At 40.0% G+C, this 22,870-nt stretch overlaps 1 protein-coding gene across 1 annotated transcript in view; it reads right to left on the bottom strand.

Moving 5' to 3' along the window:
* The window catches only part of SORCS3 (sortilin related VPS10 domain containing receptor 3), a 616,572-nt gene that overhangs the window by 138,663 nt on the left and 455,039 nt on the right, over positions 1-22,870 (bottom strand). Inside the window, exon 7 of the mRNA XM_003922497.3 lies at positions 22,356-22,474. Within this exon, the coding sequence (XP_003922546.2) occupies positions 22,356-22,474 (119 nt within the window). The remainder of the gene's footprint in view (positions 1-22,355; positions 22,475-22,870) is intronic.

The following is a 22,870-nucleotide window of genomic DNA, read 5'->3' as shown; positions in this document are numbered from 1 at the left end:
CAGCCTTACCCAGATCACTCCAGCATCAATGAATTTCACAGTACCTTGTGTCAAAAGCTTTCTCCTTAATTAAGCTCCTCCCACCCCAGTTTCTGGGTTGGAGTTCATCCTTCCTTCCTCTGATTCTCAGGCTCTTTGTGGCTCTCTTGTTGCACTTACCAGCTCTTGTCTTGAATTAGAGGGAAGAGGGTCCTTTTGGGATCTCTTGCTGTATGACGTAGATAAGGTTCTTGTTCATCTGTAATAGTCTCTTAGTACCTAGCACTCAGGTCATAACAACTAATATTTGTTGAGTACTCTATGCTATTAGTTTTCATTATTGTACTGAATCTCATTTGATCTGAGCACCACCCTGCAAGTGAGGTCTAATTACATCTTCATTTTAAAATTAAGAGGCCTGAGACCTAAACAGGCTGCTTTAGGTCATGTTGGTACTAAAAGGTGAGACTTAAAGCCGAGCTTGTAACCCCAGGCTCTTTTCCCTTTGCTAGGCTTCTAAAATCTGTGTTTCCAGAGTCAGAATAAGTAAAATACAAAGAAAAGATAACTTCATGAATTTTTACAAGTGGGTAGTAAGTTTACATCAAATACTTCTTTGCATGGTTGATAACACTATGCCTTGAAAAATCAGGGGCTATAAAAGAGTTTGGTTTCCTGTGGGGAAACAGGGAAGCAAGGTACAAGATGTTCCTCCCCACCCACTACTGAATCCACATATTAATTAAGGGTCTGGCCAAATTTAGATCATTCCTTGAACATTAATCATATTTAAACATCTCATTATGGATACTAGCCCCCATTCCACTACGTCTTATATTTGTCAATCACCAAGTACTTATTCAGCACTTTCGTGCCCAGACTGTATTAAATATCATGGGTCATGGAGTTGTGACCTCATAGAGTTCACCATCTTTTGGGAAAGCAAACTTAACATACAAGATGTACAAATGACAATATAAGGCCAGTGATAATGCCATGGTACTCAGCAGAGTGAAGATCTGCTGCTATAAAATCCTTTCCTCAGAACCACAACAGTTTACTCAACGTATTCTCATGCTCCTTCTACAACTGCCATAAAATCCACCCTCATATTATCTCCAGTTTGTGGGTGAGAAAACCAAAACGCAAGACAGCAAAGTCACACAGGTAGCAGAGAGCTGAGATGAAATGTAAACTCATGTTTGTCAGATTCCAGATATTGCACGCATATGGATTCTCTTAGATCACCATCTTCAGAGTGACATGCATACACACATGCACACGTGTGCACATGTCCACAGTGTAATATGTAATCTAAAAGTAAGTGTGACTTACACTCCCACTGTCTTAAAAGTAGAGTAGGTTCTCAACACTGAAGGACATTTTATTTGCTGGATGTGGTGATGGCGGATTTCAGTTGGAACATTAGAGAAACCAGTACCAGGTGGAATTGTTCTGCATAACAAATGGAGAGACAGAGATAAAAGGTCGGGGGAACCTGAAGGAGTAAAAGACTACCAGTGAAGCTGGAAAGGTTGCAAGGCAGAAGTGCCACGGTGAGTTGTTAGGACCAAGAGAGGTACTTTTGGGGGAACAGAAAGAAATAATCAGTGTGTGTAGACTTTTGTTTGTCTGCTGTGTATTGCGTGACATAAACGCTCTGCTTCATTTCTATTTGACATCTTCAACAAAAAGTCTATACAACACTGCTTAACACTCTTATTATTTTATTCATTGGTTTGTTTATCTTTGCAAAGGCAGTTCACAGCAAGAATGAAGTTTTGCTTCAATAAAATGCCCAAGAGTTATAGCTTGGTTACCAGAAATTTTATCTTTGTTCATCTTGAAGTTACTTGTTTTGTCCTTCGTTATGAAAATGAACAAGGAACCTAGCAACCAAGCCTGGACTTGGATTCCAACCCCCACCCTAGCCTATCGGTTATGATGTGTCTGGGAAAATCATTTAAGTACTTCTGGACCTTGAAACAGACAGCCACATTCATAATGTGAGGCCCAACATGTGCTGACACAAAGCAGGGACTCAGAAATGTCACATCACTTGAGTTCCACGGCCCCTGGCTTCTCGGTCCTGCTTTCCTAAGCTGAAGGTCTTCTTCAACTGCAATATCTTAAGATTCTAAGCTGCCAGCTTCTTTTGTGGACACTCAAGATGGAACATATATGTTTTAAGGAGCTACTTTGTGTTAAAGCTGTGTGTACTTACTCACTGTCCCTTACACACTTCCCGACCCAACTTGCCTCCAGCAAATAAGAAAGTGTAGGTTGTTGTGACTCTTTCTTGTTTAAGGAGGAGAATCATGCAGTATTTGAAAAAGAAGGCTCCAGTGCCAAACTGTCTACATTAATATCTCCACTACATTGCTCACTGGCTACGTGGCCTTGGGAAAATGGCTCAAACTCTCTCTGCCTCTCCTGTGAAACAGAAGAGTTGTACTTACCCCATAAGCTGTCATAACAACTAAATTCACTAATTTTTAAGCCTAGCTCATGCTGGCCACTCAATTGGTATTAGCTGTTTCTACTAATGAAATTGATTCTCTAAAGAATTACAGATTATTCAATAATAAAGAAATTAGCCAGGAGGTAAAAACCAGGGAAGAAGGTTTATAACAAATCTTTAAAAATAACTATAGTGAGAATGGGAGTGTTTCTAATATAGAACAGTTAGGTTCAATCAAGTCACAAGTACTAGTGGCAATATCTCAGAGGAAGTAAGGAAGCTATCTCTTCCACCCCTTCCTGACCCCTCACACAAAGAACACCTAAGAAGAAACTATGTGGCACAATGAAATAATAAAATCATATTAAGAGCACTTTGATTGTTTCTCCATGCTGCAATCTGGAAACAGTTGCTACCTGGGCAGGCAGTAAAACTGAAAGCATTTATTCCAGAGAATCAGACAGAAGGTCTTGGGTACAGCAGACTTCCCGTTCTAATTGCATTCCGTGGAATTACCCCTGCACATTATTACAAGGTGTGTGTCTCTCCGAGAACACTTTTCACAGAAGAAAGAAGAAGCAATCTTGCCTGGCCTTGAGAGGTTACAGGCTAGAGGGAGAGGTGGGAAGTGGCTAATTTCATGTTCCCATCAAACAGAAACTGGATTAGAAGAAAACAAGGGAGGAGGAGGAGAGAATGGAGATTAAAAGAATAGGACAATTTTAAAGCCCAAGAAATGCAGAGAGGAAAAAGCCAATCTTTTTAATGTACATTTTTTGGTAACAAATGTTTTGCTTGCAGTTCCAAATTTAATAGCAGTTGGTATAGTAAAGATGGAATAGTAGAAGGAAGAAAAAGAAAATCTAAAAAGAGAGAAAGGGAGTCAGACTGGCAAACAAGAAGCTAATGCCCCTCCATCTTCCCTGCTTCACCAGGTTCTCTCTGTTGGGTGCAGGCTGTATGCCCTGCCACCTTGCCTTCCTGACAGTTCTGGCTTCTTGCTAACAGCAGCCCTCTGTCTATAAGCATTCCTCCCCAGGAAAGTAGGGGTAATCAGGCCCATCCTTTAAACATCTTCATTGTATCACTTTCATAATCAGCTTATAATGTTCTGTTCAATAGACACGGAGCCAACCAGACCAACTGCCTGAACAGAGGCTCGAGTCGTGGAGCTATTCTCTGTGCCATTGATCATAAAGACAAAAATCAATCCTGGCTAAGGAGAAAGAAGTTAAAAATAAATTGCAGGGATTGATTTCTGTTCAGGCCCTCTGACTCCCAGTTTAGAAAGGGGAAAGGAAGAGTATGCATGGATCTGTCAGTCATGAAACAGAACTCAGTCTCAAAAGCAAAATCTGGGGATATTTTATACACTCATATCAATAATTGCGTTTTATGTTTTTATATTATTTTATTTTTTATTCCTAATAACTATAAGAAATGAGAATCCATCTAAATTGCAAACTCCCAGGGGGAAAGTAGTGGTGTTTGTCTTCATCTCCAAAATCTCCAAAATGAGGGCCCATGTTTTGTGGATAGCAGTAACTCCAGAAATATTTGTTGGGAGACTGGCAGACTAAGTGAATAAATGAAGCACCCTCCCTCCTATTATTGTCTCTCACAATATGTTTATTTCTTCATAGATTTATCATAGTATATAATTACTATTCTTATGTATTTCTTTGTTTATGTAGTATCTCTCCCTCACTTGACTATAAACCCTCTTATGGCAGGAACTGTGGTTTTCTTATTTACATATTTATTTCTTATATATAGCACAATCTCCAGGGATCAGCACTTTCTTATTTACTTTTCGGATTTTTATTTCTTTTTTTCTGCATTATCTCCATATTATGCCCCAAGTAGATATAAATGGAATGAAGAAGTGAAGGAAAGATTCAGCAACTTTCTTGAAGAATTAGCTACATCCCAAGTATCTTTTTCTGGCAATGACATTGGAAAAATGAATTGAGGCAATCCCTCTGAATAGCAATCCCTTTCCTATATCTGACTAAATGGAGCCACCTGCAGAGCGAAATAACTTGTGGAGTTTTAGGATTAGAAGGTAACTTCTAAAGTGATACAGTCCACTGTTTTCAAAACTGAGTCTATGGTGTTCTAAGTTCTGCAGAGATGCCTTGGGGTGTCCCCAGAGAGATGAAGAAGAAGCTGGGTGGGTGGTGATGCTCACACAGCCCCTCATCCTCTTTAAACTATATCTATTCTAACTGTATCTGTTTTATATATTGGAATTCCTTCAAAAATTTCTCTGGAAGGCAGTTCTCCAAGAACAACAAAAGAAGATTTGAAAGCCCTTCTTTAATGTAATCCTTTTATTTTGCCATAAGGAAACTGAGCTTCAGGGAGGAAAAGTGATGGCCCAAGGTCACCCAGAGAGTTAATGATGAGGCCAGACTTAAACCAAGGAACACCACTCCCCTCACCTGCACATCCATCCAACCTCTTTCCAAGGGTTGCTTCCCCTTGGAGCACAGACTGGTCCTAAAGTTAAGCCCCTCAAGTAAATTATCTGCTATGAGAACTACCATGATCCTTGCCTCCTCAAAGATATCTTCTTTAATTGTAGATCTCCTTCACTCTGGGAAGCACTGTCCTGGAGAGTCTAGCAATTTCTTAAATATCTTTGAGCATTGTTTGCGGACAGTGTCAGGTCAAACAGCTCTATCTCCTCACCAAGACAATGCGAAATAAAGACCAACACTTTGTTAGTGTTGAACCATCACATGCCCTTCATTTAGAACCGTATTGGGAGCATATTAAGTGCTCAATAAGAGATTATTAAATGAATGGAAGAATGAATGAATCAGTCACTCAATCAATCAATACTTCTATCACAGAGAGAAGTCACAGTTCTGGGTACAAAGTAGATCCTCAGTCACATCAAGCTGATTGGTTAATATTTGGCTCTGCCACTCTGAAACTCCAAGAAGTCCTTATTCTGGCTGACCATGAGGGGTTTCAGAATTCTTAAAGGATTCTGATTCAGATTCTTAAAGGCTACTTGCAGAAATTCAAAATGATTATTACTCCTTTAGCTAGTCAGAGTAAGGCAGAGTGATTAAAAATTTTTGAAGCTGAAACTCTGAAACAGAGATATACTCTAGTTAGAACGGTAATGGGAAGAAAACTGGACTAAATAATCTACTTCTCAGTCAACAGCCCAACTAACTTCATTATCAGCACTGCTGTTTTTACAGCAGTATAATTAACTTTATTAGGAAAAGGACCCAGAAAAGGAATTCTCCAGGGAGCTGGGCTTAGCAGAGGGGGTGTGGAAGACTTGCTGGCACTTGCAAGGGAAGGAGAATGGGGAGACTCATTGAGGTCATGACTCAACAGCTCCTCTGAGTCCTGGAATGGAACCCAAAAGAAGCCCCTCCTCCCACTCCAAATGCATAATGCGTGGCGAGAGGTACGTAGAGGAGGAAAGAACTGGAGAAGAGCGCAGCTGCGGATGTCAGGATGTCGTAATGATTCTCCACACTACCACCCAGACCCCACAGGGAGCCCCAGGGATGGGTGTTTGAGTAAATCCTTTAAGTGTATCTGAGGGACAGCTCTCAGAGGGTCAGGCATGATTACACTGTACTGAATCCCATTAAGCCTTTTTTGGTTAATGATGCACAAAGTTTCTGATATGAAACAAAATTGAAACAGATCCTGATAAAGAGTCCACTGAATAGGGAATGGAGCAAGGCTTTCCAGCCCCTAGTATCTACCAAGATGGGGGCAACATCTGCCTATTTTACAGTCATCTAGAAAAGTATCTGGGAATACAATTATTAGGTGCTAATGTTGAGAAAAATGAAATGAGAAATCTATCATTGTCCTCCTGTGTCATCCTTTATATATCTAGACAGCCCTGAGGTTATATATCCTTGACCTTGCCATTTCCTGAGCTATATGACCATGGATGATCACCTAAACTTCACTGGAACCTGGTTTCCTCCATAGAAAAATAAAGATGATAATATCTGTCATATTAAGATTCTGTGAAGATTTAAGTTTTATTAAATAAAATAAAATGCACACATGCTGGACATAAATTTGATGCTAAATAATTGCAAGGTACATTTTCCACTATAACAATTCTTTCTGTTTGTTGACTGGTAAGTAAAATTGGTGGTGAAGCTAGGGAGAAATAATACTCTTAACAACCATTGCTTTGGAGGTACGAAATTGCAGATTTCCAAATAGTGAAAGAGACTGAGAGTGCATAGGCGATCTCACTCCTTTAAACTGACCATAGAAACTCTTGTAGTCTCCTGGATAACACATCTGTCTTTCTGACCAGAACCATATGAGCCACCTGAACAATTTTATTTATTTATTTATTTTTTGAGACAGAGTCTTGCTCTGTCACCAGACGCCAGGCTGGAGTGCAGTGGCGGGATCTCGGCTCACTGCAACCTCTGCCTCCCAAGTTCAAGCAATTCTCCTGCTTCAGCCTCCCAAGTAGCTGGGACTACAGGCGCATGCCACCACACCCAGCTAATTTTTGTATTTTTAGTAGAGATGGGGTTTTACCATGTTGGCCAGAATGATCTTGATCTCTTGACCTCATGATCCGCCCACCTCAGCCTCCCAAAGTGCTGGGATTACAGACATAAGCTACTGCACCTGGCCTGCCTCCTGAATAATTAAACACCATGAATGCCACCGTTCCTGCAAAATGTACTGCATAGCACACTTACCACCACCCTTCCTTCTCATGCCCATGGAGATACTACTAACAATAGAAGCTTTTCTACCAAGCCACAATAACACAGCCTTCTATGCAGCTACTACCAATAATTCAGGGGTGATACACAAAATGAAAACAATTTAATACTCTCGTGCTAGACATGGCCCATTCATATACTATTAGAAAGGCAAACAGTTACTATATAATGTGTAGCAAATTACAGAACCATTCGCTGACATTAAAGGAAAACACACTTTGCTATATTGGCCTAGTAAGCAACAGGTATTGTAACTTCCATGGAGCCTCATTAGATCTCTTTGGAAGAAACAAGTCTTAGTAATTTATAAGTATCATGCACAGTAGTGTTCTGAATGGAGCAAGGAGATTGCCATACTTAAGGGATTGATGGGCATCCTGTAAAGAAAGACCCCTTACTAGAGCCTCCCAGTCTCTGTGTCATGCTGAGAGGATCGGGGACACTGAGGTCACTGGCATTCAGATAGTAACTGATACTGTAAAAGTGGATGGGAAGGGCTTACTCAGAGAGAGAGGGTATTAGTCTGTTCTCACACTGCTATGAGGAAATATCCAAGATTGGGTAGTTAAACCTCTTAAGAAAAGAGGTTTAATGGACTCACAGTTCTGCATGACTGGAAAGGCCTCAGGAAACTTACAATCATGGCAGAAGGTGATGGGGAGGAACAGGACCCTCTTCGCAGGGCAGCAGGAAGGAGAAGCGCGAAGCAAAGGAGATAAAGCCCCTTATAAAACCATCAGTTCTTGTGAGAACTCATTCTCTATCACAAGAACAGTGTGAGGGTAATCACCATGATTCAATTACCTCCCACTAAGCCCACCCCCCATAACACAAGGGGATTATAGAAGCTATAATTCAATATGAGATTTGGATGAGGACACAATCAAACCATATCATTCCACCCCTGGCCCCTCTCAAATCTCATGTCCTCACATTTCAAAACACAATCATGCCTTTTCAAAAGTTCACCAAAGTCTTGCGTTATTCCAGCATTAACCCAAAAGTCCAAGTCCAAAGTCTCATCTGAGACAAGGCAAGTCCCTTCTGCCTGTGAGCCTGTAAAATCAAAAGAAAGCTAGTTACTTTCTAGATACAATGGGAGTAAAGGCACTGGGTAAATATACCCATTCTGAATGGGAGAAATTGGCCAAAACAAAGGGGCCACAGGTCCCATGCAAGTCCAAAATCCAATAGGGCAGCTATATATTAAATCTTAAAGCTCCAAAATGATCTCCTTTGACTTCTTGTCTCACATCCAGCTCATGCTGCTGCAAGAGGTGGGCTCCCATGGCCTCACATAGCTCCACCTCATAGCTTTGTAGGATATAGCCCCACTTCCAACTGCTTTCACTGGCAGGCATTGAGTGTCTGTCACTTTTCCAGGTGCACAGTGCAAGCTGTCGGTGGATCTACCATTCTGAGGTCTAGAGGATGGTGGACCTCTTCTCACAGCTCCACCAGGCGGTGCCCCCGTGGGGACTCTGAGTGGAGGCTCACACTCCGCATTCCCTTCCTCACTGCCATAGCAGAGGTTCTCTAGGAGGTTCTGCCTCTGCAGCACACCTCTGCCCAGACATCTAGGAATTTCTATACATCTCTGAAATCTAGGTGAAGATTCCCAAACCTCCATTCTTGACTTCTGTGTACCTGCAGACCCAACACCACATGTAAGCTGTCAAGTCTTGAGACCTGCACCCTCTGAAGCAATGGCCTGAGCTGTCCATTGGTCCCTTTTAGCCATGGTTGGAGAAGTTGGGATGCAGGGTACCAAGTTTTTGGGCTGCACACAGGAGGGGGGCCCTGGGCCCAGCCCACAAAACCAATTTTTGCTCCTAGGTCTTGGGACTGTGATGAGAGGGGCTACCTCTGATGTGCCCTGGAGACATTTTCCCCATTGTCTTGATGATTAATATTTGGCTTCTTGTTACTTATGCAAATTTATGCAGCTGGCTTGAATTTCTCCCCAGAAATGAATTTTTCTTTTCTCTCACATCATCAGGATGCATATTTCCCAAACTTTTATGCTCTACTTTCTCTTGAACATTTTACCGCTTAGAAATTTCTTCCACCAGATACCCTAAATCATGTTTCTCAAGTTCAAAGTTCCACAGATCTCTAGGGCAAGGGCAAAAAGCCACCAGTCTCTTTGCTAAAGCATAACAAGAATGACCTTTACTCCAGTTCCCAACAAGTTTGTCATCTCTAAAACCAGGCGTCCCCAAACTTTTTACACAGGGGGCCAGTTCACTGTCCCTCAGACCGTTGGAGGGCCGCCACATACTGCGCTCCTCTCACTGACCACCAGTGAAAGAGGTGCCCCTTCCTGAAGTGCGGTGGGGGGCTGGATAAATGGCCTCAGGGGGCCGCATGCGGCCCGTGGGCCGTAGTTTGGGGACACCTGTCTAAAACCATCTAGGCCCAGACTTCCTTGTCCATATCACTATCAGCATTTTGGTCAAAGCCATTCAATAAGTCTCAAGGAAGTTCACAACTTTCCTACATCTTCCTGTGTTCTCCAAACTGTTCCAACCTCTGGCTGTTACCTGTTCCAAAGTAGCTTCCACATTTTTAGGTATCTTTTAGCAGCACCCCACTCTCTGCAGTACCAATTTACTGTATTAGTCTGTTCTCACACTGCTATAAAAAAAAACTGCCTGTGACTGGATAATTTATAAAGAAAAGAGGTTTAATTGACTCACAGTCGCACAGAGTTGGGAAGGCCTTGGGAAGCTGACAATCATGACAGAGGAGAAGGGGAAGACAGGCACCTTTTTCACAGGGCGGCAGGAAGGATAAGCGCTGAGCAAAGAGGGAAAAGCCCCTTACAAAACCATCAGATCGCAGGAGAATTTATTCACTTTTACAAGAACAGCATGGGGGTAACCACCTCCATAATTCAATTACCTCCCACTGGGCCCCTCCCATGACACACTGGGGATTATGGGAACTCCAGTTCAAGATGAGATTTGGCTGGGGACACAGCCAAACCATATTAGAGAGAGAAGGAAGTAAACAGAGCAAAGAAACCCAGAAAGAGCGCTGAGTAAAAACCCATATTTAAAGAGCGAGCAGAGGAAGAGGCCCCTGTGTTGGAAAGTAAGGTGATAGTGGAAAGATGGCGAGATGAGAGGGGGCCATGAACTGTACCTTATCAAGGAAGCAATGAAGGAGATGGCTTCAAGAAAGAAGGAGCAGTCAAGAGGTTCAAATGCTCTAGAGAGGTCAACTAAGTTAATTATTAAGAGGCATCGTCCAGATATAATTCAAAGATACCTTTGAGGAACTTGGCAAAAGCAATTTCAGTGTAATGGCAGAGGCAGAAGTCAGCCTCAAGTGAGTTACAGAGACAAGGAAATTAGAAGATGGGGTCATGAATACAGATAGTGCTCAAGTAATTTGATTGTGAATGAAATATGGGAGACTTATAGAGGGGTGTGGGATTCAAAGAAAGTTTTACTCTACTTTGTTTTGTTATGTCAGGATGGTGGATATTTTAAAAAGACTGAAATATTGATGGAAAGTCTAACACAGGGAGAAGTAAGCTAAAGACAGGAGAAAGGAGGATAACCAATAATGGCAGGTCCTTGAAAAGAGGAATGGTATTGGGTGTTTAGACTGAGGAATGTCACTTACATGGGTATGAAAACAATGCCTTCTATTTCACTTATATAGTTCCCTCTACCTATAATACTGGATACATAGTAGGAATTCACAAAATATTTGAGGGTCTTTCAAGATTGCCTTGCATTAAGTTACCCCCAAAAGCAGAGCCTGAGACAAGGGCTTTTATGCAGTTTTTCAGATTTTTGCTTTTGTTTATTGAGGAATGATTTGGGGACAGGAGTGGTGGGACTAGGAAGCAGGAAACAGGGAGGGAGAGAAAGCCATTCTAGGGTACATTACTAAACTGGTTATTATCATCAACAATTAGGGCTCAATCCCACTAGAGAGCCTATGAAAATCACGTAGGAGGAGGCTCAGAATTGTCCATCTAACGTAAGAAGAGAAGAGTACTGATCCATTAGTTTTTTTTTAACTTTTATTTTAGGTTCAGGGGTACATGCACAGGTTTGTTATACAGGCATATTGTATGTCATGGATATTTGGTGTACAGATAATTTTGTCACACAGGTAATTAGTACCCAATGAAGAGTTTTCTGCTCTTCTGCCTCCTCCCAACCTCTACCTTTAAATAGGCCTCAGGGTCTGCCATTCCCTTCTTTGTGTCCAAATGTACTCAAAGTTTAGCTCCCACTTATAAGTGAGAATGGTATTTGGTTTCCTCTTCCTGTTTTAGTTTGCTTAGGATAATGGCCTCCAGCTCCATCTATGTTGCTGCAAAGGACATAACTTTGTTCTTTTTTATGGCTGCATAGTATTCCACTATATATATGTGCCATGTTTGTCTGTTTTTTTATCCAGTCTACCATTGATAGACATTTAAGCTGCTTCCATGTCTTTACTATTGTGAAAAAAAAAGCTGTGATAACATGTATGCATGTGTCTTTACAACAGAACAATTTATTTTCCTTTGGGTATATACCCAATAATGGGGTTTCTGGGTTGAATGATAATCCTGTTTTAAGTTCTTTGAGAAATTGCCAAACTGCTTTTCACAATGACTGAACTAATTTACATTCCCACTAGCACTGATCCACCAGCTCTTGATTCCTGTTGCTAAAGTTGTCCCAGAGTCTTGGCACCTTCAAAACTTGTATCTGCCCCAGAATAGCTAATGAGTCTCTTGCAAGCATCCCACTTGGGAAAAAGTCAGCCCTGGAACATGGGATCCACAGTGCAGGTGAAGCAAGGTGATAGCAGGCCACCTCTGTGCAAAGCTAGTAGCTGAGGCAAACATAGCTGGAAGGATATGAGACAGAGCATGCTCCATACAAAGGTCAAGTAAATATCATTACTTCACAATCAGAGCACTAATTTGTGTTTATTCATGGAAGTATTTCAAATACTAACAGCAAACCACTATAATCATTATACATGTAGGAGATGCATCCAAGCTATTTAAAGAACCTCCATTTGAGCTGGCTGTTGAAAACACTTTTACTTAGGATTCTGAAAGCGCTTCAAGAATATTCACCTGAAGATGTCTTTATTGGATTTGTTTTGAAGATTGTCTCTGTAAGTCTTACATTTTGCTTTTAACTCCTGTGTTGTAAATGTGTCCCTAATGATGAAATTGCTATTTATTTAACATTCAAAATCTCTCCCATTAAGACCAAATTAACATCATTTAAAACATTTCCAAATAGCTTTTCTTTGAATAATTACATTCTATTAATTTCTGCCTCAGGGTTTTCTTTCAGAAAGATAATAATTTACTGGGGATACAGTAGCCACATCATAGAGGCTTTTCTACCTTCCATGATGGTATATGAAGCAGGATCTTAGATGAAGTACCAAAATCCAGGTGAGCTGGGACCAAGATGCAACAAAAGTCTTGAAAGTTAATTAAATCCCAGAATAGTTACATCTCGTATCTATCATTAAAAGTTGGTTATCAAAGCAACCAACACGATGGAAGCTACGTGGGAAGGTTTTATCATGCACATATGTTGATACATGAATCTATGAATAATTTAAAAACAAATTTAGAGAAAATATCTAGTAATCTTTCATGTGATCGGCTTATAAAAATCCTTAAAAGAGGATCTGCATACACAAAACAGGGAGGCTGATTTTTGCATGTGGATTAGTCTCTCCATTCTTGCATTTTGTAGGGCTTTGTAGCGTTCAAAGCATTTCAAAGCCATTATTATCTCCCTTGATCCTCACAACAACCTTCCAATTTAGAAAGGGCAAGTAGCTCTTGTGTCAGTTTGCTGAGAATGATGGTTTCCAGGTTCATCCATGTCCCTATAAAGGACGTGAACTCATCGTTTTTGATGGCTGCATAATATTCCATGGGGTCTGTTGGGGGGAAATGGGGGAGGGGTGGGGGGTGGGGAGGTGGGAAGAGATAGCATGGGGAGAAATGACAGATACAGGTGAGGGGACGGAAGGCAGCAAAGCACACTGCCATGTGTGTACCTATGCAACAATCTTGCATGTTCATCACATGTACCCCAAAACCTAAAATGCAATAAAAAAAAAAAAAAAAAAAAAAAAAAAAAAAAAAAAAAAAAAAAAAAAAAGAAAGGGCAAGTAGCATGATTCCATTCTACAGAAATGAGGAAATTAGTACTCAGAGAGTTTAAGTGACTTGTGCGGTATTTCCTGGCTGGTAGGTGGCAGATTCCTGATAACAACCCAGGTCTTTAAGGTCAGGGCTCTTTTCTCCACATCAGACCACTAGATACTTGAATCGTAATGTGATGGAAAGCAGAGGCAATGCTCTATTGCACCTGGCATACTTCTAGGGTTCAACAAGTATCTGTTAATTATCTGCCAATCCTTGCTAATTGCTAGTACTTCTGGAACATCTCCCAACCCCTTATAACTACTATTTTTGTATGTTTATACATAGAACTCTTACAAACAGCAACATGTATCCAAGCTACCAACTGGCTTCATTGTAGTACTAGAATCGTCCTAGAAACAGGCTGATACATGTTATTGCCCCAACCTCAGAATTCCTTGTTATATAAGATTTCTTTTTCCTTCTCTGCATCTATAGAATACTACTGAGAGTTGAAAATACCACTGGGTAGTAGATGGATCTACACAGTGTTACCTGTCTGGTTGGCATCTTTACAAAGGTTTAGGGAGTAGCTGGCTGTTCCAGGTGCCACAGGTTCGGGAAGCCACTCTCTTCTCCTGACCTGAATCTGCACAAACCCTCACAGGCTCCAGAAGCCAACTATATCTTTAGGGTCCCTGCCCTTTCCTTGTGCTCAGTTCCTACAAAGCATGTCCTTCTCCAGAATGTTCAAGTTGCTGCACGTCATCTTACAGGGCACTATAGGGTCACCTAAAACAGTGAGGGAGAAGTTTCATTCTGTCATAAGGCAACAAAGACATCAGGGAGCATGTGGAGAAAGACCTGGCAGAGGCAGGATGACTGTCCCTCCTTCAAATTTTCTGCTTTCTTCCCACTTCTAAAGTACTTTATTTGTATCTTACAGACTTTTTTTCTCTTATGTTTTAAATATTTGAAGATTTGTCAGTACTATATCCCTTTTATGAATACAATTGCATGCGCAATGAAAGTTTATTCCATGAGTAAGTGAATTCTTACCACATTGAAGGTCACCCTCTGTGCCATGAAGAGAATATGGGCAGGGTTTCACACAATCCACTGCAGACAACATACACATTGCTGGTGATAAGTTACTAAGGGACTGATCTTGTTTATTCATCACACTCCCTAGTAGCAAGGGTAGCCAGGGTCTGAATCTTATTACTGAAGGAATTTTACTGAGACTGCTACTGAAGTAGATTCTCCAGTATGATCACTAGAAACGCTACTCTATAAGGAGAAAAGACAGGATTTTCAACCATCTTGGCTCAGAACACAGAAATCAACTTATTGCTTTTCCCTGCCTCTACAGAGGAAAGCCGATTTCTCTTTTATCCAAGTGGAACCGAGGCATTTCAGGCAGACTCTTCCCCATTAAAACAAGGGCTCTTCTGGGAAGGATTAACTTCATTTGATTTTGCTACAAAACCCCAGGTCCCTACACAGAAAAGGAACTGACAGATTAACAAATTTCACAGCTTTCTGTATATCACCAGCTCAGCTTGTCCAACAGCAGGAGATCAAACACTGGGTTTCCCCAAGCAAAACCATCAGGATGGCTACCATTATCTCCTAGTCAATAGGAAAATAAAACATGAGGTAGAGACCTTCGAGGTCTCCCTAAATTGTAGGAGCTGCCTGGGTGGTTTATGGACCCTTCTGTTGCACATGAGACACAGAATTAAAAATAATATGAATAAAAGTATGACTGAGCATGAGGCACCTTCCTTTACAGGCGCAAGCAGGAAAGGGTAAAATTTTTAATATCATGGGAAGAGGTTTAATTTAATAAATGAATATCATAAAGAGGTTATCAAGGTTTTTAATTATTTAAACTGTACTCTCAAACGCATATACTATACATTTGTATGTAATCTCTCACTCATGTGTAAACAATGACACATTAAATATGTGCATCACATTTATTAATATGCAGAGAAAAGATATGGGTCTGGATCTCACTTGCATTCCTCACAGTTCAGCTGTCCACACAAGGAAAAGCCTCATCTTTGCAACAGGGCTGCAAAAAGTTAGTGGTTTCCAAACATTTCTTAGCAGCAGGATCTTTTTGCCAAATGAAAGAGTATTAAGAAACCTAGTACACAGAGCAAACAAAAGCAGAGTTGCTGTTTGAGGAGGTGCTGAGAAGCCCAAAGCGCTTCCTTTCCAGACATCCTCCTCCATCTGGCACATAAGAGTGGGAAAGGATGAAGGGAAAGGCTGGTCGCCTTTTTGGGGTGAGTTGTTTCCTCCTTTCTTTCTCAGTTATATGTCTCTATTAGCACTAAAACCAAATATAAGACATCAATACTTTTAAAAGTTACAAAAATTAAGTGGATAAATCTCTATGTCATGAAAAACAAAACCCACCAAAGTCTCTTATCCTCATCTTGCTGTTATTTAACTGCTTAAATAGTAGGCATAAAAAATAATCTGCCTTTACATGGATCCCCTTTAAAAGCCAAAGCAGTAAGCATCCTTCAGTGGAATGCACAATCTTCAATCTCCAGCACTGCCTTGGCACTACTCCCTGCGGAGGCGACCTTGAAGTGACTCAAGCCTCACTGCTCCATGACTTCTTCTACCAAGACCATTCTTTGATAGACTGGTAGCCAGGAACAGGTAGAACACCACTCACTCTGAAGCTCCAATACTGTGTTCATATAGAATCTGTGCAGCTTCTCCAACAGAGTAGGAAAAGCTACTCTGTTGGTCTGTGAGTTTTCTGCTTTGACAAAGCCTGCAGAGGCAACTTTATTTCAATGAACAGAATGAAAAAGTTTGCCATTTTCTAGCCCAGAGGCAGATATTGGTCACAAGCAATACAAATCTTAACTTCTCCATAAAGCCTGTCCTGATCCTAACCCCCACCCAGCCCCTAAAAAATTAAGAAATGACACTGGTTTCAGAAAATCATTTGAGATGGTTTCTAATAATTTTTTTAAAAAACAATACACACAAAAAATAAAACAAAAAGAATATAAGAACACAGCGCAGGAATAAAAAATGACCAATGGCAAAACACAAAGGGATATGAAGAATAACAATACCATAAGCATTATGTGCGGAAGCTGCTAAAATTCACACAAAAGTTAGTTCTGTGCTTTCTAGCGACTATAAAGAAGGGAACACAACATTTCCTAGATTTAATTAAAGAAAACAGAAAATGTTCAGTTCAATTTCCCAACTTCTTTTTATTCTACTCCACTCCCTCCCACAACTACAACTACCTGGCTAATTCTGTTTTCTTACTACCTTAACTTCACCCGAGCCTTCTCCTCTGGGCATAATGCTCTTTCTCCTTCACCTACTTAACTGGTACTCATAGCCCTCCTTTGAGAAAGCTTGTACTGACCCTCTTCTAGGGTAGGGAAAAGGCTCTTTCTCCAAGAGCAACATGTGCTTTCCACTAATACAGCTCTCATCACATTACATCATAATTGCTTAGTTATGTGCATTTCCCACTGGGCTGAATGTATTTTAATATATTTAAATGAATAAATATAAAAAGGACAGTGAACAATATATTGGGTAATTCCTGGACAGCAGTTTTATAAAAATGCAGAGACACTGTACATATGGTCATTTCTTATGCAGTGAGCAATTGTCAATTAGGCTAATTTGTATTGTTAGCTGGAGAAACAAGATTCCCTTGCCTGAAAAAGATAACTAACTACACTTCCTGAGAATAAGGATGGTGTCTTATCTTCTCGTTCAGTTCAGTTCAACAAACATCTATTGAGTACCAGTCATTATGCTAAGAGCGGGAGAAGCAATGATGAATAACACACAGTCCTATTCCTTTTAGAGACCTGGCTGGGGAAACATAATGCAAATGGATAAGTAGTTAGCACTGGAGCTTGGTCGGGTCCAATCCCAACTCAGGATGTCAGAGGCTTCCTACAGGACGTGCTGTCTGTCCTCAATTCAAAGAATGAATTTGTCTGGTAAAGGGACATCTCAGGCAGCAAAACACATACATTATATATATGTGTGTGTGTGTGTGTGTGTGTGTGTGTGTGTGTGTGTGTGTGTGTATACACAAAAGGCATATAAAGTAAGAAATGGCATAGTTTGTGCATGAAGACTAAAGGGGTTTATGTTTATTGAAGGTTAAAATGAAACAAGGAAGGAATGTGAAGAGCAGTGGTGGGTAAGGAATTCATATGCAGCTGATGGAGTAAGTAAGATGCAGGTCACAGAGGTCTTTGTAGACAATGGTAAGGAAGCTGAATTTCACCCTACAGGTGATGAGCTGCCACTGAATATAGAAACACTGAATTAGTCCTGTGACTGGCTGGTGGGGCGGGTTGGTGTTGATATGGGAGAAGCAAATCAATTAGTAAGCTCTTGTAACATTTCAGAAAATATACAATAAGGATTTATAAATGGTTTTAAATAGCCAAATGATGATGTGTCTCTCCTTTCCTGTTATAAATCACCCTAGAGCAATAAGAAAAATAAGAAAGGGAAATGCAAACTCTCTACTTAATGAAAATCTAACTCTGAAATAAACCAAAACAATAAAACTGAAATAAAAAATATATTTCAAGATACGTCACAGAAACTCTTGAGAAATTAAAAATAAAGAAAAAATTGAATCTATTTAACAAAAGAAATTAATATTTCAGAAGAAAGAATCAGTACACTATGGCCAACCACAAAGCATACACTAACTAATAAGTAATTGGTATTAAAATATTTTTTAAAGGATTTAAGTATCAAAGTTAAAAAAACAAAACAAAACAACAACAAGATGCCTTAAAGTAAAATCTTCAGACTGGCCTGACATAGTAACAAGTTATTGTAGTAAAAATTCTCATGGAAAAAGGATGACACACATTTTATACCCCGAGAAATGATATTAAAGCATAAAAAGATATAGACAAACATATTTTCAGCATTCAAAAATTAGCCTTTCTTGGAAGACAAATTTCAGATAAACAAGAGATAAATGGGAAAAACTATAGGAAAAAGATTTCTGGAGACAGTTGAATACATTTATCTGTAAGACTAAAATCAAAATAAATGCAGGAATTGCAGTGTAGAGCAGAAGGTACATGCTCTAAAATGATGGCATTAACAAACTGGGGCTGGAGAGAGAAATGGGTCAAGAGGTCATAAACACACGATTTTTTCCACCTTTCTTCTGTAGTGCTTAATAAAATATTTAAGTCTAACAGAATTATATTTTAAGGCAGTAAAACAAACACTAGGAAATAATTATTCAAAATTAGGTAGTGGAAGAATTAAAGATATGGTAGAAAATAGAAATGCATGTAAATACACTGATTTTGTAATTGCTCCCAACAGGAAATCAATAGATATTGTCCAGAAATGAAAATTCAGTATGTTATATAAAGTTCTATTCATAAAGCTAAGCACTTAGAAGAAAAAATACAAATACTCAAAATAATCAAAGAGACACACAGGAAAACAAACAGACCATATAATGGGAATTTTAAAGTAATCACAATGAAACACAAAGCATATAGTGTCAGAACTAAGACATGTATGTCATAGTTGTCAATGCAGATGGCCAAACTCGCCCGTGAGAAGAAAAAGGCAGATTAAATGCTGATGGCCCACTGATTTCTATTTGTACCTGCACTGCATGCAGTTGTTTACCTGCAACCCATTGGCATTCTTTTACAATATTTCAATCTTAGCTAATTGATAGTTGCAAATACCACTGCGTAATCTGTGTTTAGTTGATGATTAACAACATCCAATGTTTTTTTCAAGTTTATTGGCCTTTTGTATTATTTGGGGCATTGTTAATCCATTGGGCCCCATCTCATTGATAGTAAAAAAATAAAGCCTTCAAGATCCTATGGGATCTAGCACCCTCTACCTTTCCGGCTTTGTCTCTAAATTGTCTGTCTAGGTCTTGTTACAGTTTCCTGCTCATCTCATTGAACTCTGATTACTGGAGTAGGCTGAGGTAAAGTCTTTGGATTGTTTCTCTTTTCTATCAATATTTATTTTTTAGTGGCATAAGAAATACCATCAAGATGCTGGCAACTTTACAATAGATCAACTTAGCTGTAACTGGCAATTCTGTGGTCTAAAAATGTCATCAATATGCCGGCAACTTTACAGTGGATATACTCAGTGGTGACCGCTCCATGACCCACCCCTTCTCCTGAACCTAGCCTCAAATCTCTAACTGCTCACGAAACATCTTCATGTGGGCTCAAGGGAGCCAAGGCCTAACAACCTGGCTCCACGCTTCTCTCTGACTGCACTGTCTTCTGCTACCCTGTTCCTAGTTCACCTAGGACCCTAGAACCCTAGAGTAGTGACGTGCTGTGTATTTCACAGTGAGGCCTTCCATGTCTCCCTAAATAAAACACTAACACTTTTATGCCTTCAACATTCACAGTCCCTGATTTATTTTTATTCATAGCACTTGTCATTATATATTTTGTAGATAGAAAGGATAAATAGAAAGATAGAAAGCAAATATTCATATAACACAATGTTTCTAGGGCATTGTTTTGCTGCTTTACAGATAGCATTAATAAATGTAATCCTCCCAGCAACCCATGAAGTAGGTACTACAATTATCATCTTTTTATAAATGAGTCCAATGAGGCACGGTTCAAGGTCGCACGCTAAGTGTGAAATGCCAGTCTCAACAAATGCCAGGTGTTGGGCTCTACATTACATGTCCTTAACCATTACTCTTCAGAGCTTTAATATCTATGTATACGTATATGGATGTTCATATCATACACATAGTTTTTCCTATCTTCCACTAGAATTAAATACCACTAAGGCAGAAACTTCGTTGTGTTCACTGTCTTAACCCCAGCACCTAGCACATGTACTCAGCAATGAATAAAACTTTATTGAATAATGAAACCTCATATCTTTTCAAGGAAAATAAAAATTGATGCTAATTAAAGACAAAACTTCTATCCGCTTCCAGTATAACAGAAATGGAATGCTTCAGGATATATATATATATTTTAATCTGTATATCTGTCTTCAGAGTTACCACAAACTTTATGTAACACAAGAAAAAATAAAAAATGTATGAACATTTTAAATTCTAAGTCATGTTTCCGAGAAACAATTCTGCCATATTTAGCATTAAGGGAAGGGCAATCCAATTGGCAAATTCATAACTCACTCCTGTGCTTCCACTGTAAAAAAAAAAAAATCTAAATATAAAGAGATAAAGGCCTTAAATGGGGACCACAGCCATGAGAATGGAATAAAAGGAAACACTAGAGGAATTATGAAAAGTGATATTAGCAGAGGGTGTGGGTTCATTTAATTTGGCCACACAGACTGACCTTGAGTGACCTGGTAGGGGGTTGTGCCACAAACGGTGTCAGGGTCAAGGTCAAGCATGACCTGTTGGTTCAGTTTTGCTTGTGGAACATCTATGTTGGGATGTTGAGTAGGTTATTTGATATTGAAGGCTGCAGTACATGGTAGAGGTCACAGCTCACTGATTTGAAAGCCATCAAACGTAGGAGATGGTCCTTAAAACCAGGGGATTGCTCAGGACAAAGAAAAGCAGGTCAAGGGGAGAAATCTGAGGAACCCTAGAGTAGTGATTGGTGCTGTGTATTCTGCAGTGTTCATGTTCAATAAACAAACACTTATGAATAACAGAATAAGAGTGCCGTTGGCCTGCCAAGACTTAGAAATACAACCCTGAGATTCTGGCTTTCAGGTGAGAAATAGGGATTTTTGAAGCCACAGAACCTTCCTCTTTCACTCCATCATCTAAGATGTTTTTTGAGTGGTTAACCACTTTTCCTGTATTTTACTAGACTTCAAAACTCTATGTAACTAAGTTATAGAGGGAATTAACTGTGATGCCTACAATTGGTCAATACAACAAATATTGACTACCTGAGCAAACCTGATATGCAAAGACATCTCATTAGGGCCAAGGGAGAGGACTCAAATGTGTGTACTAAATATTGTCCCCATTCTCAGAGTTTGTAAAATGCAATTTGGAGAGAAGACAGATCCATTGATATTTGATAAGTAATGGCTCCTGATAGCCTGTGTGCTGGAGGAATGGTATAGACCATGGAGCTACAAGGGTTCAGAGGACCGCGAGTCACACTGATCTTGGAAGTTCATAGAAAGTCTCCTAGAAGAGATGGGATTGATCTGGACTGAAATACCAGGGGTCAGGCAGAGAAAGTCATTCAGATGCTTAGGTCTGAGCAAACTCAGGGAGTTTTCAAAGTCCAACTTTCCTGTAGGAATAGTTTGTAAAACAACTGAGAATAGAAGGGTAAAAGTCTGAGTGCGGGAAATCAAGGTTGCAGTCAAATGCCACGTTTGATTTATCACATGCAAACTCTGCTAGTCATCTGGTGGAGCATCAGCTTTTGTTCCCCTTATTTGTGCCCCGTTTTGTACCTCCTTGTAGTACACAGTAGACATAACCAGACCCAAAGTGTAAACGAAGGCTTCCCTGGCCTGCCTAAATACATGAGTCCCATCTAATTTTTCCTGAGACTCAGTTCTAGGAGTAAACTCTTTCGTGGACATTGAGGAGGTAGTCAGCACTGGAAAGAAGGGGAAAATTTAGGGAGTACTAGATATGTCCAGAAAAAGAATCCCAAAGATGTTTAACTTATTGGGGATTTTCACTGCCAAGTTAGATAAGTCACTTTGGGTAGAAATAGAATATGGCTTTGATAAATTACTGAATGTCAAATCCCATATGATATTTTACTTAAAGTTACCTCAAACCCAGCTCAAGACCTAGTCAATTCAGACAACTCAGGTGCTATAAAGTGACAATCCACCTGAAAAATTCAGTGCATCACTAAAATCAGTAAAGTCTGGGCTCTCCCCAGAGGACTGGGTCCCTGAAGCAAAGGAGAGATAGTGTCTCAGCTCCACATCTTCACAGTCTTGGGAAAGCCACCCTCCTTTTCCTAGCAGGCAGCCAGCTTCAACGATGCATCCTCCTACCACCAACTACACTTTCTGTACTCACCTGAATGAAGATATATTCATCCTGGACAACCAGGGAACTGATGTCAATGGAGCGGGCAAAGGGGCCACTTCTAGTTGTCTCAGCGCATTCCTGGATTCTGCAGGTGAGGTAGTGAGCATCTGAAACAGGAGGGCAGAGTGATGCTTAGACACAAGTGGAAACCCTGATGGAGCCCCAGGTAGCACACAAAGCTCTACTTCATGGGGAAATCAACAAGGTAATTTAAAGTAACAGTGAAATTTTATGTTTCTGTCCACAGAGTTTGTAATAATACCCCCCAAAATGGTAATATCTAGTTTGGGCAGAGACAGGGAAAAATAGTTCATCTCATATCATACTGCTGAAAGAATAGGTTGGTATAGCTTTTTGGAAGAACAAATTCAAAATATGTATTAGAATTTTAAAGGTACATATCTTAGTAATTCTAATTCAAGGAGAATCTGTTTTCTCGAATTCTCTAATTAGAGAATTCTAATTCTCTAGATGTTGTCTAGAGAAAGACTCATATTTTCACA

The sequence above is a fragment of the Saimiri boliviensis genome, chromosome 12 (genome assembly GCF_048565385.1).
Source record: "Saimiri boliviensis isolate mSaiBol1 chromosome 12, mSaiBol1.pri, whole genome shotgun sequence".
Taxonomy (NCBI): Eukaryota; Metazoa; Chordata; class Mammalia; order Primates; family Cebidae; genus Saimiri; species Saimiri boliviensis.
Note: the sequence above shows the minus strand (reverse complement) of the source record. Positions and strands in the feature narration are given on the sequence as shown.